Below are 15,301 nucleotides of genomic sequence, written 5' to 3' on the forward strand. Positions count from 1 at the left end.
TAAGAGATGGCCAACTTGTGCAGCTTTAAAAATTAACCCAACTAAGATAGCACATAGATACCACAAATTAAAATAACAAAAATGTTAAAACATAAATATAAAAATACCTTTTAATGATTACCATAATTATAATAATGTAATATATATTATCATAATAATGTAATTTTTTTCTTACTGTGATAATATTAAATTAAACTAACATAGTAAGAAAATAATTACAAACAAAACATTCCATTTCATGTGTCATCTCCTATCTAGGAGGGTTGACTACATGATGTGACTCATGGTTAACTGTGGGCGTAACGACATGTAGTGAGGACCCTATCTCTTTCACATATTGTCATAAGTAACAAAACATTACTAAGTAATATAAATGAAAATAAGTTTAAGACCTAATCTTTCAACTTTAACATACATAAGATTAAACCACACAGGAAATAATTATAATAAAAGAATAGTATGACCAACAACATAATAATAATAATAATATACATTAAATAACCAATAGCATATTTATTGGGGAAAATAAAAATTATCATAGTAACTGGTACTAAAGCCAATACACATCCTAAAGTGTGTTTGGTCCTCAGCCCTTCCCCTCCCAATAAATATTGTGACTTTTTTGAGTTGATAAAATTGATATATCACCACCACTTATGACATCAAGAGGCACACAGGAATACTGCAGTTGCTGGTGTTAAGCACCACCACTGCCCATTCTACTGCAGTTCTCAATATCAGACCTTTTTCAGTAAAATCAGCATATTATCTCCTCTGATATAAATTTAAAAAAACTTCCTAAAAAAAAAAAAAAGACATCCAACAGTAACTGCAATCATGTTGAAAATTAACAAACTACCATTTCAAACTTCATTGAGAAAAACAAATACCTTCCTATAAAAATAGAATAAAAGTTCCAAATTACCACCAATTGTATTCTCTATATCACAGTATTGCATTTAGAAAGTTTTCATAATCTTCCTGGATGCATGTTATCAATATGATTGATCACTCAACAATTGGACTATTTCTCATGCATCTGACACTTTCCTGTCATTCATATTCAGTAAGCTATTTTTCCACAGTCATTCTTACCTTTACTTGCCATATAGGAAAAAAAAATTCTCAAATTTCCCTTGGCTTGGTTATCACCTTCCTCTTGGTAATGGATTAATATTTTCTTTTAATACAGGAAATAAAGCTATTTTTAAGCCATCTCTTGCTTTAAAATCTTCTTTATTTGTTTAACATCCATGTGATTTATTCTCCTAACTCTGGGGATGTGTCAGACACCTTTTAATTATTCCCCATGCACTTCTTATTTACTTGCCATGCAGTTTCTCATGTCAAGATACTAATTTAAGCTTTCTTCTTAGTTTGTTGTAATTATCTGCCTTATAATTATACTGTATCCCTTCTTCAACATAGAGGCATAAGTCACATCATTTATTATGAGATTCTTAGAATCTGTTATTAAATTTACTGTTTTTGTGCCATGAGTCTTACTGTTTAGAGTAGTTCTTATTCAGTAACTCTATTAATTTTTCTTTCCCTTATCACACTCTCTCTCTCTCTCTCTCTCTCTCTCTCTCTCTCTCTTCTCTTCAATCTGTAGCCTTGTTCAAATCACTCATAATAATAATAGCCCTCTTTATTCAAGAGATATCTGTTTATGTTTACAATCCTCTTTAACTCTGTAGCAGTTATCATTTTGATGTTATTAAATAAGTTAACTAGTTATTAACTTGGAAAAAACTACACAGAGCCTGTGTAGCTCAGTAGAAGTAGCATTTGCACTCTATGGTGCTTGACCACATGAAGAAAGACTTTGGGGTTCAAATGTAGTTGCCGACTAGAGGAACATTTTCTAAGCCTTTCTTTGACCGGTTCCCGAGTTAGTCAATCCCTGGCACAGGCAAGTGGGGTTTTCCTCCTGGAAACTGTTTTTCATCCCATAAACTCAAGAAAATTAGCCATTGAACTCGTTCTATTTTTAGACATTAAAGATATTGTGCTAAGGTTAGGGACTACAAGATGGCGGCACTTACTAGCTGCCTTCTTCACTGTTTACTGATTAATTAGTGACAGCCTGATTAATTGGTGACTTAAAAAAAAATACTTGCTTTCTCTAAGTAATTGGTTGAAGAAACAATGTATGAGATGCAGATAACATAGTGCTAATCACAGAGAATGAAGAGGACTCACAAGCTTGTGGACAAATTATTCATCTATGTTTTAGTGGTATTAAACAATGCCAAGACAATAACTAAGATGTTTAATAGTTTTAAACCAGCATTATCAGAGTACAAATTCTGTCACCATGCACAAGTGACAATAAGTATAACAATTCAGATTATTATTATTACGGGCGACTCCAGGGAGTTCTTAGACTCATCGAGGGAGGCCCTAAACATCATGTCCACACAACTACACGACATTCTCACAGTATCGATCATACCTTGCCTTGAACTCACTCACTGTCATAGCACCCACAACAGACTCTGACAGCTTATTCCACTCATTTACCAATCTAAAAGTAAAGAACCCAGCTCTAACACCCTTGCTAACCACAATCTTGCCCAGCTTCCATAGATGTCCTCTAGTTTTCCCACCACCAGTCCTGATCTCAAAAATATCCTCTGAATTAATCCTATAGAAACCCTTCAGCAATTCGAATGTCTCAATCATATCTCCCCTTTTCTGCTTATCAACCAATTTCTGCAACCCACAAATCTTCAACCTGTTCTCATAAGGTTCATTCCATAGACCTGTTATCATCTTGGTCACTCACCTCTGGATCCTCTCCACCTCCTTCCCATCAAGAAGAAAACTAGGTGACCAAATCTAGGTACAGTAGTCGAGATGAGGTCTTATCAAGGCTCGGTACAGAGGAACAATAACTTGCTTGTCTCTGCTTGTCAAAGTATTTTTCAACAACCAAGTGAGTTAATGAGCTGATTTAGCCACTTTTGCAATGTGCCCCCTAAATTTCATCTCCCTATCCACCAACACTCCCAAGTCCCTGGCCTCATCAATCTCCTGGAGTACAATTCCACCAATGTGGTATACTGCTGCTAATCTTTTCACCCCAAAATGCATAGCCTTAATTTTGTCACATTAAATTGACATCCATTCTCCTTAGCCCAGAACTCCAATCTATCCAAATCATCCTGCAAGATTTTGACATCTTCTGCATTCACTATTGCCCCACCCAACTTTGCATCATCAGCAAACAAATGAACTGTTCCTCTTAGATCCTTTCCTATATCGTTAATGAACAAATTAAACAGCAGTGGTCCCAGAACAGAACTCTGTGGCACACCACTAGTCACAGGCCATCTTTTGGACTCTACTCCTGAATAAAGTACTCTCTGATATCTCTCCATCAACCACCCACTATCCATCTCACCAACCCTATATCCATTCCCATATGTTGCAGTTTATGGATTAGAATTTCATGTGGTATCCTGTCAAAGGCGTTAGCCAGGTCCAGCAGTATCACCGTAAACCCATTACCCTTATCCAGTTCAGCCGCACTGTGTTATAAAACTTGAGCAAGTTACTGAGGCATGATCTACCCTTCACAAAGCCATGCTGTCCCCCCATACAGTATCTCATTTTCATCAATCCATTCCTGTATTTTTCCCTTGACTATTTTCTCCAAGACCTTGACAATGACTCCCGATATGCTGGTCGGTCGGTAATTTGCAGCAGTAGTCTTGGATCCTCCTTTATGCAGTGGAACTATTTTCCTCTCTTTCCACACCTTCGGGACTAAACCAGACCCGAGACTCAGATTAAACAACATGGTCAAGGACACTTATAATTCTTTAGCAGCTTCACGTAAGACCCGTGCCAGCATACCAACCAATCCTACAGATGAATTCACATTAAGGTTCTGTAATAGACCATTCATTTCCACCTCATTCATCACAATTCCCTTATAAACTAACGGTTCCTTCATTCTTCAGTGTCACCACCTGGATGATATACTCTTGCAAAGTGCTCGCTCAGTAATTCCACTATATCGACTGATTCAGTGACCTTCTTACCATCGGGATTCCTTAAAATCATTCTGCCGTGTAGAGTTTTTTTTTTTTTTGCTTGCAGCATATTGAAAGACCTGTTTGAGATTCTCTTTAGATTGCATAGCTAGTTTCCTTTCATAATCCGCTTTTGCTTTTTTTACCACACTTGTTACCCTTCTGGCCTGAGCTTTATACCATTTGTGTGCCTGCAGGTCACCTTTCTCTTTAAATTCCCTCCAAAGTTGTTTCTTTTTTTGCTGCTCAAGCTTAATGATGTTATTCATCCATTTAACCCCTACTTGTTTTACTATTCAGACCCTAGGTATACAATCAGCCATAACCTCTTGTAAATGTTCCTTGACCACTTCCCATGCTCTGTCGACATCCAGCCTTTGCAGTTTTACATGCCATGGCACTGAACCAGGCAATCTCCTAAGCTTGTCATACTTTCCAGCATGGTAATTCCACATATCCTGTCTTAATGAAAAATTCCACACCTTTAGCCACCTTCCAGGTCAAGACCTTATGATCACTCTCACCAATAGGTGGCAACATGGTAATATTCATTAGATTCAAATTCTCAGATGCTATTACTAAGTCAAGCACTCTCGAACCCCTAGTATTTTTCATTACATGCTGTCTGAGATAGTTATCCCTCAGTAACTGAATAAATTCCAGTTTCTTCCTCACGTGTCCTCTCCTCCTTCCAATCAATGTTACCATAGTTGAAATCCCTCATAATAATTACCCTCCTTCCACTCATTTCATCAATTTGTTTATGCATACTATCTCCACCATCTGTTCCATCGCTTGGACTATAGCAGCACCGAACAGTATATTTTGTTCTGCCAGTCTCAATCTCACACCAAATAGCCTCAAATGAGCTATTTTCACTATCCTGCAATACAACTTCAATTCTCCTTGGCTGCAGTTCATTAGCTATCATCAATAACACTCCTCCCACCATTTTATTCTCTCTGTCCCTCCTAAACACATCTATAACCTACACATTCTATCCCACTAACTGTATCATCTTCCGTCAGCCATGTTTCACTAATGCCAATAACCTGTGGCCAGGAAGAGCCAACCAAGGCCAAAAATTCTTCCTTCTTGTTCCTAATACTCCTGGCATTAGTATACATGAAATGCAGAGGTCCCTTTGTCCCACCCTATCTTGATGCGTTATTCTAACTATCCCATTCCGATTACTTGTCCTTAATACTTGCTCGGGTACATTATATACATTCTTACACTCAACTGTCTCACTGATGTCCGCATATCCACTCCCTCCCCTCCTTGGTAGTTCTAGTTTCCCTGGTTCTGCACATCCATTTTCAATTCATTCAGCAACACTGTTTCCAGTCTCCGCACACCAAATCCATTCAAATGCAGGCCATCCATCTTGTATAAATCCTTTCGCCCATCAAACTCATTCCACACGTCCACGAATTCCACACCACACCGTCTGCATGACCTGCACATACAGTCATTTGCGATTATGGCCCTCCTTCCAAACTCCTCTTTGTCGTACCACGGCAACAGACTCACCATCCTAACTCTGTCACTCTCTTCTTTCACTAGCTTTAACAATACTTTCAAGTCCTCTCTCATAAAAAATTTATCTCCTTTCAGTTCATTCGTACCTGCCACAATTCTTTCACCCTCTGTTTTTGCGCTCTAATACTCTCACTGACATCCTTGAATTTCGCACCCGGTAAGTACCATTTAGTTAAACTCCCATCTATCACACCTCTTAATAATGAGTCACCGTAGAAACTCTTTCCTTCATTTCTGAAACTCTTCCACTCTTACGCTTATTTTTCCTTTCAAACAATTGTTTATTTCCGTTAGCTGAGGCACTTTGGAAAGAGTTTTGCAGGTGTCCAACTGCTGCTGTGCAGTGTGTATTACTCTGCTTAACCTTGTGATCTCACTCCTTACAAATAATTCCTCATTTTTTCATCATTTAAACCATTTTTTCTCTGTATAATTGCTTTCACTCTCTCTTCGATCACCGCTCTCATTGCTATTTTGTGCAACATTGCAATTCCCTATTAAGCCACTATTTTCACTCACATTCTGGCTTTCTTCATCCGCAACAATCTCACGATCTGACACATACTTCAATTCCTCACTTTCCTTACACAAAAAAAAAGTAGTAACCGGAACTACACCAACGCCATCTACCACCCACCACCATCACTAGTACTTTCACAGACGATCACAAGCATCCATGCCCACGGCGGGATGTTTGTGATAGTTGTGGCGGGTATGAATGAATTGAAAGGAGATAAATTTTTTATGAGAGAGGACTTGAAAGTATTATTAAAGGTAGTGAAAGAAAAGAAAGAGTTAGGATGGTGAGTCTGTTGCCGCGGTACAACAGAGAGGAGTTTAGAAGGAGGGACATAATCGCAAATGACTTTATAATGGACACAAAACTTGATGTCCTAACTTGACACTCTGTGAAGTTGGATAAATAAAAAAATTTATAGTTTTTGGATTGGAGTTGATCTTAGAGTGACTGTTTCCCAAATTTTAGGTAATTAAATGCAGCCATACTTGTTGAGATTAGGAGAGTGTTTCATTGCTGTTGCTGACTCTCTGAGTTTTGATGATTTCTGTGTAGTACATTAGTTTATTTCCATTTAATCCTATAAAGGGATGTTGTGTTCTAAAGCATCTGTTAGTCCTGACTTGCCATAACTATGGTAGTAAATGTAACCCTTATGTTTGCTGAGACAGATGTTAACAATTTCCTGTCTGTAGTAGACTAAGTTAGATACAGATCACTTCATACATGCCAGGATGTGATAGTCTATCCTTTGGTGAGTGGATGAGAGTTGCTAGTTTGAAATGTGGTATTATTATTATGCAACACCTCGAGGGAGTCCAAAGACTCATTGAGGGGAGGACACCTACTCTACAACTCTCCATCTTCACCACTTCACCAACTGCAACTAATTTCATCATCTACATCAATGCCATCTACTGCCGACCACCATCCCTAGTATTTTCACAGACAATCACGAATTATCCATGCCTATGGCGGGATTCGAACCCACATCCTTTTAGCTGGAGAGCAGATATGCTAACCATTTGGCCAACTAGGCCTTCATACCAAATGTAGTATGAAGCTATCTTTTCAGATGTAATAGTAATGTTTTGGTCTTGTGTGTTTGGAGAAGGAGAGATGGGTCATAAAATTTGTTTTATAGGGGTTGTAGCCATTAGCTAAAAAAAAAGTGGCAAAAGTAGTTGTTCAGTTGCAAAAGCTGTCATTAAAACAAATAGCCTTGGATAGCTTAATGTTTTGAGGATATTGATGGGCTGATTATGATGTGATTGTTTATCAATTATATTTCAGTGTGTATTGATTTTCTGTAAATAGAAAAATATAGTGAAGTATTTGGAACATGTGACTATTATGTGAAGAAAAGACCGAAGACAGTGATTCTTTTTTTAACGTTGATTATATGTATTTGGTCTACATAGTGCAGGCAATCTATAGATGATGTGACTAAAGGTTTTAAAGTTGAGTACTTTGGTCTTTAAATGTTGTGTATAAAAATTAACCAAAGGAGGGAAGAGGATAAAATCAGTAATAGTTTCATTTGTCTCTCTGTAGATTTTTATTTTTCGTGTAAAGTAATTTCCACTGTAAATTTACAGTATACACATTATGCAAGTTAGGGAGAAGAGGAGAATCATTGTTGCCAACTCTAGATTAGAGATAATACCTGAATGAATGAAAAATAGATAGCAAAAATGTCAGTTTGAATATAAATAATATTATAACATATAAAAACAGTCATCTTTATGGTAATTGAAAACTTGTGATAAAGATGAAAACATTTTCATTATAACAGTTTCATCCAGAATTATTACCTGAATATTCCTCCATTGATTTACTTTTTTTATATTGCATTTTGTTATTCCAGTGGTTTCATTATTATACTGTTAATTTCTTAACTTTCAGTTTTGGCACAGAGAAGTCCAACTATATCCTTTATTTCTAAAGAAACTGTAGTTAACATTGGTGATACTGTGGAACTGCATTGCACTGTATTATATGGTGAGGAATATTCGGTAAGTACACGGTTAAAAATATCAAGGCAAAATGTATTCAAGTAAAATGGAAAACATATATATGTTATTTCCCACTGTACCCCTTTACCATAAAAAGTCAAAACTGTAATTACTGATATGAATTAAATGCATTTCTACTTCTCAAAAATCTAAAATCTTAACCCAAGAATTTGTATAATTTGTTAACTATGTATTCCTTTTATTACTAATTTTTACAACCTGGTATTTCCTAGTATTTAGACTTATGTTGATTCTTCAGCATCATATGTTGTTTTTAAGGAACTTTACAACATAAGCTTGATAACTAAAAATATTTAATTATTATTTCCTATATTTCATCAAAGTTAAATTGCATCATTAGGTATTAATACAATGGGATTAAACATGTGCATTCAGGTACCCTTCAGTAACAAAGATGAAAACAGGAGAGATACAGGAAAACCTAAAGTCCTATATGAGGCCTTATGTCCTATAATTTTTACAACATTAACTAACAAGCTCATTTAATTAGAATTTCCTTTATAACCTTTGTTATTTTCATCAGCATAATCATTGATTGCTTGCCGTGTAAATTTTCTGTACAATACTATAATTAAACACAATTAAGGTGTTAGATCTTGAACGAGGAATTTTCATTAAAATTATTTCATTCAAGATTTAACAAGAATAAAATAACTAAGAGATACTTGTACTATAGTAAAGAAACAAATTGTAAAAAGGGAGCATAAATGAATAACTTCAATGTGAAGAACAAAGGAAAAATGAATTTTGTTTGTCTAAATAAGAAATTCCATTTTGTAAGTTGTAGCGATCAAAATATATTCTATGTGAAATGTACATCCAGTGTAGACAAAAGCCCAAGGGTCGCGTGCTAGCCACCCAGTTTAGCGTAATGCCTGAGGCGAAGGCTTACGTGGAAGGCGAATTGAGCTCACATTCCCCGAAAAGAGCACTCCTCGAGGAGAAGAGTCATGATGAAACAGCTTAAGGGCACAAGGGAAAGTGGCATGTGAAGATCTCCGCAGCAAAAAAGAAGGTGCAACTGAGATAGAATAAAGGATTCTCGTGAGCTTCAAGCTCTCTCAAGTTTTGTTCCTGTTCTTGCTTGGACCTGAGGTTGCTGACCAATAGAAGAATGTGCTACGATGTCGGACGGTGAGCTTTTCCCCTGTGAATGCTTGATGGGTGCCGAACGGGCAGTACATGAGATGTCGGTGTCCACTGTTTCCGGCCGTCGATAGAAGTCCTATCGGAATGAGGCAGCGGAAAGTTTTTTCCCAAAGGCGGGAACGCTGACCATAGTGACCAAAAAGATCGAGACGAATGCTAGCATCGCTAAGCACAGAGAAAGGCCTTATCGGATGAACAACATGGAAATGTAGAGTCTTATCCAGCAAAAGAAGACGGACCAGGCAGAGATGGTAATCAGACACAGTGATGGTAAAGTATAGAACTTTCTTACTAATTTTCCAATAGTATTAGAAGGAGGGGCAAATCAGTTTCTAGTGGAAAGGAGATTATGGACAGATACTTAGGGAATGTTGAATGACTAATATGCTTAGTAATTTGTTGATGTTTTCATTGGACTGGTTGTCTGAAAACTTATGCTCATGTGTGTGACCAAATTAATGTATGGAGCTAGAATTGTGGATAGAATCTGATTTGAACTTTTGTATTGTGAATGTTATGTGTATCATTGATTAACTTAGAGGCTAGAGTTGTTGATTATTCATTAGAATGTTCATTTGTATTTGCCAGTTTGATTTAGTGTTTAATAGTTAAATTCTTGTGTGTATTTGAATCTAATTGTAAGTACTCTAAGATCCTAATAAACATGTTTTATTATATAAACCTGAGTGTTGCCTGAGCATGAGACCAACTTACCACTCATAAAATCTGAACCTATGCGTAAGGAATAAGAAAGGGGAATTTAGAACGTTAGAGTCAAGACTGCAAGCTAAGAATTCTACAGATGCTGTAGAACTTTAGTAAGATAAGTTAGGTGTTAAGATTCTGGGAAGGTCTCTCTGAACAAGGATGCTTCTGTCCTAGGACTCTGACTGGTGCAGCTTTAAAAAACAAATTTGTCAGTGTCTGAAAAGGAGACGGCCCCAGAAAGAAGGTCTAGAGAATTCACTCTTAGTTGGTGGCTAATTTTCACTTTCATAGGGAAATTACAAAAGGGTGATTCAGAGTTTAAGGTTAGAAATTTCTGGAAGGGATAGATCACAGCATAGGGAAGGAAATTACATTAAGGAAGGCATTAAGATTTTTAGAGAAAACAACGGCATAACACTAGTTTATTATTAAAAATATTGTTTCAATGCAAGTGTTGCAAAGACTGCACATCATATTGCTGCTATGATAAAAAGTACATTGACATATAGGGATAAGGAGGTGGTGATACACTTATATAAGGTATCGATTAGACCACATATGGACTATTGTGCTCAGATTTAGTCACCTAGTTTTCATTGTGAGGTGGAATCACTAGAGAGGATCCAAAGATGAATGACCAAACTGACATCTGAACTGTTGGTTATGAAGAGTGTTTGAGGGAATGTGGATTACAGAGGTTGGTGAACAGGAGGAAAAGAGGAGATATGATTAAGACCTTCAAGTTAGTTCAGGGATTTTATCAGATTAATACAGAAGGAATTATAAAAAGAGTGGATGTTACGATGGGATGAACGAGAGTTCATTCCTGGAAGTTGTATAAATATGTGGTGAAGAAGGGTGCGAGTTGTAGATTTTTTACATGGAGAGTTGCTGGTGAGTAGAATACGTTGTGAATGCAGGGAGTGTAAATAACTTCAAAGTTCATTATGATAGGCATTTTGCTGGTTGAGTGGGCTTTCCACAATAAGTCTGTTGACTCTATATAGAGATTACTGAAATAATAATAATAATCATAATAATATTCTTTCAATTTGATCAATTACCGTCAGTCTTCCAATCTGGTCAGCTCTTATCTTATCCAAGGCATTCCTAACTGCATCAGTCCACCAAGATTTTGTTCTTCCTACTGCCATTTTTGCTCTACTTTGTCTAATCTCCTATTCTCTTAGAAGTGTAAAAACACTTTTATATAAAAATTCACATAAAAATGTGAATGTCACCCATTAGAGATGCTGCTACTCACAGATTAAATGCCACACATATAGTACTGTGGGATAGTTGTGGGCTAGATAATCTGGGAGCCTAGTTCTAGAGATCAAAATTGTACTTGTTCATACTATCTCAATCCTCCAATAAGCAGAGTGGTGGTCTCGTATTGAGTGATATTTAAAAGTGACTATACTACTCTCTACTAGCTCTGTTTATGCTGTTTTAGATGTTAATATTCTGAAGCTCTTTTCTAATATCTTCATTTTCAGAATTTTCTGTATTCAGGATATAATAATAATCAATATAATAATAATATCGACAATGATTTAGATAATAAGATTGCTTGAAAATGGCATGGTTTGGTACTATATATAGACCACAAAAGGTAAAATAAATACAGAATCTAAAATGAAATTTCTGAGAGTTATTATAATTACGGCTATTTTGCCTGCTTCAGTTTAGGAGTGCCCCTGTTTAAATGTCATTGGCTATTTACTCACGGATTATTAGGGCATTGTAGATGTAAATTTACCAAAAAGTATATGTAGCATAAGGAAGAGAAATTTACACATACCTTTTTCTGGGTGTTGCGGCTTTTCTTCTTTCTGCGATGTCTGAAAACTACTGAGTGTGTGGAGGAGGGGTAGGCAATTTGGGAAAATTAAATTAGAAAACCCGGGTTTTTTTCAGTAATATATATATAAACATATATATTATATTATTATGTTATAGAGGGTGGGGAAAGGTGAAAGGGTTGATTTTTTATATAGGGAGGGAGAAGGGGAAAAGGGGGTTGACAGGGTGCGGTCGGTTTCGACTATTTTTGGTCGTCATCTGAACACATTGGGAAAGTGGATGCTATGTCAGGTCGGGTAGGTGCTTCTGTTTTTGAAGTGTTTGTGTTATCGCCTATTGGTCGGTTGTAACCTCAATTTTATGTTGTGAAGCTTCCAAACCTCGGAGATTATGTAGGGCCTGTGTACGTTGATAGAGTTCGCGTCACATTTTATGGCTATTGTTTCTGAGAGTATTTCAAATTAAAGTACCCCTATTTAGAGCTATCTGTATAGAGAACTATTAAATGAAATACTCTCAAACTTGTTTGGCACTACCCTACCACATCATGGGGAAGAGATTTTGACATTAAAAAAATTAGTTCAGAAATGACTGATAAGGGAAATATGGCCCTGTGAGTGGGACAAAATTGCATTAACGTGAAATAGATGGTATGTGGTTGGAAAATCATTTAGAGTCAGTGACAAATGAAGTTATTCAGTGATGCTTATTTTGCTAACAACATCTTGCATCAAGATGTTGTTAGCAAAAAGTGGGGAGGTGCAAGATATCTTCTCTACATGGACATGAAGATCAACAATTATGAAATGGCCATGTCATTCACCAGACCTTAACACCACCTGTGGCTTTGGGCTTTGAGGTTTAAGCATGTTGTAATGGTGGAAAAGTTCTTCACCTGTGCAAAACCTTTTGACAGATCAGTTTTACTCTGTTGTAGGCAATACTGTATGGGTCTTGCATAAAGGCCAACACAATGAATGTCATCTCCTTGACAGTCCCCTTGCAGCATGTTAGTTCTATGTGATATGTTTCTTGTATCACATTATTTTATGATGAGTGAAATAAACATCATCGAATAACTTTGTTTCTCACCAACTCTGAATCATTTCACGATAATATACTATCTGTTCACATTAATGTAATTTTCTCCCACTCGTGACACCATTGGAAGAATGACAGTACGTTGTGCCCTTCAATTGGAAAAGGCCTAAATTAGATTCTCGTTGTGATGGGAGGAATCTCTGTATGGGTTTTTTCAATTGAAGATGAGTTAGCCGGTCTCATACAGAGGTACAAGATCGGCTCATACCTCTTACGTGTTTTTTCTCCTGGAAACTTGGGTTTTTCATCCTGCATATTAGACAAAATTGCATGTGTTCTGATTTCAGCCTTCAGAACACATGCAATTTACAGACAAAAAATACTACTACCACCACCACCACTAGCAGTAGTGATAGTAGAGAGTAGATGGCATTGGTGTAGATGATGATGATGGTAGTAGCGGTTCAGTTGTTGGTGAATGAAGTGGTGGAGATGGAAAGTTACAGAGTAGATTTCTTCCCTTGATGAGTCTTTGGACTCCTTGGAGGTGTCACGAAATAATAATAAATATTTCCCTGTTGGTCATTTTTTAAATAATTTTTTTTTATTTTCAAAATCTCCTCTCCATAATCTGAAGACTTACTTGAACAAGCTGATTTGAAGGCTGACTGATATGAACAAGTATGTGAGAATTCACAAATTCATAAACCAGAAAAGAAGAAATGAGAGAAGGCCGAGGTTAAGGTACCCACCAAGTTTTTAGATACTTTAATATTGAAACACTCTCTATATGAGAACGGATGGTCTATAAGCATTTGTCAAACTTTTCCTATGACGGAACACTTCACAAATCCTGAAATTTTAATGGAACACTTTGGTTAGAGTCAAGTATCATCAGTCTTGTATTCAATGTAAAGCTAATCGCTGCAGCAGGCTGTATCGCATCTCAAAAATGGACAGTGCACACTACAGCCGTGCCAGGCCACAGTACATCACATTGACCTTGCTTGTGACCGAATGTTTCCTAGAATAGATACCTCCATACGTCACTCGTGCTTGAAGGTGTCAACAACTGCAGGCGGCTGTCAGCCATCGGCTGAGTCAAGGCCATCGTGCACTGATCTTAATAGCACAATCCACGTGCAAAGTGAGGAGTGCCCGATTTTCAAACATGTTGAATTTGAATTTGAATTCAACTTCAACCTCATTGAATACCTGTGGGACAAATTGGAGTGGCAATTGAGATCCAGATCAGGACGTCCTCGGTCTGTCGGTGAACTCGGTGCTGCTTTGATGGAGGAATGAATTTGAATTTGTCGCAGCATTTAAAACCATTTTAGGCTCATATTAATTTTGATAATTTTTCAAGGAACACTTATTTAATATAATCGAACACTTATTTACTTTCTGCAGAACATAGTTTGGGAAATGCTGGTCTACAAAATAGAAATGAATTACAAATACTCCACCACCAAACAATCAGTAAAGTTGGTGGTGGAGGAGTAATGGTGTGGGGGTGCATTCAGCTAGTTTGGAGTGAGACCTGGTTGTTGTCTGTGTTCCATGAAGACATCTCAATACCTTGATATTCTGGATAATCAGGTGCTGCTTACTATGTGGAGTTTTTATGGAATAGACCCATGTTACTATCAAGACAGCAGTGCCCAAAGCTGCAACTGTTATGAAATGGTATAAAGAGATGGGTGTTAAACAACTGCCCTGGCCTGTGCAGAGTCCCAACTTCAACCTCATTGAATACCTGTGGGACAAATTGGAGTGGCATTTGAGATCCAGATCAAGACGTCCTCGGTCTGTCGGTGAACTCAGTGCTGCTTTGATGGAGGAATGGAGACAAAAACCTGATGGCTGCTGCACATTTCTGGAAGCCTCCCTCAAAGGGTGCAGGAGATGATTAAAGCCAAAGGTGGACATACCTGATATTAGGGTTCGCCTGCTTGTATCAATTGTAAATTGCTAAAGTGTCCAGACAGTTATTGGTAGATAGTGTACAACGAATGGAAGATGAATGAGTGCAAAAGAAAATAAATATAAATACAGGATGTCCGAAAAAGAATTCCAGAGTTTCTAACACAAGTATTTTCTATTTGAACCACCATACAATGGTGTTTTGAGCATATTTGTGAAGTGACAATATTCAAGTTGTAGTTCAAATGTTTTCCACCAGATAGCTGTACAGTAGTGCCATGCTGCAGTAATGGTGTTGCCACAAGTGAAAGCACAGTGCATGTTATGGTTTGCAGAAATGAAGTCAGTGACAACTGTCCAAAGGAATTTCAGCGGAGTAGGAATGTTCGGAGTGGCAACAGCATCTGTAAGTGGCATCAACAGTTCTTGGCTTAACAGGTAGGCTTACAACAATTGTGGAAAACATGGAACGAATTCAACTGTCCAGCATAGCCCGAAATATTTGGTTCACTGTGTGAGTCGTCAATTAAACA

At 37.2% G+C, this 15,301-nt stretch overlaps 1 protein-coding gene across 1 annotated transcript in view; it reads left to right on the plus strand.

The window, feature by feature from the left end:
- The window catches only part of Lac (septate junction protein lachesin), a 122,412-nt gene that overhangs the window by 58,930 nt on the left and 48,181 nt on the right, over window positions 1-15,301 (plus strand). Inside the window, exon 2 of the mRNA XM_090392681.1 lies at window positions 8,008-8,117. Coding sequence (XP_090248807.1) covers window positions 8,008-8,117 — 110 coding nt within the window. The remainder of the gene's footprint in view (window positions 1-8,007; window positions 8,118-15,301) is intronic.

This window comes from Typopeltis vanoorti, chromosome 5 (genome assembly GCF_054136105.1).
Source record: "Typopeltis vanoorti isolate ZY-2024b chromosome 5, IOZ_Tvanoo_1.0, whole genome shotgun sequence".
Lineage (NCBI taxonomy): Eukaryota > Metazoa > Arthropoda > Arachnida > Uropygi > Thelyphonidae > Typopeltis > Typopeltis vanoorti.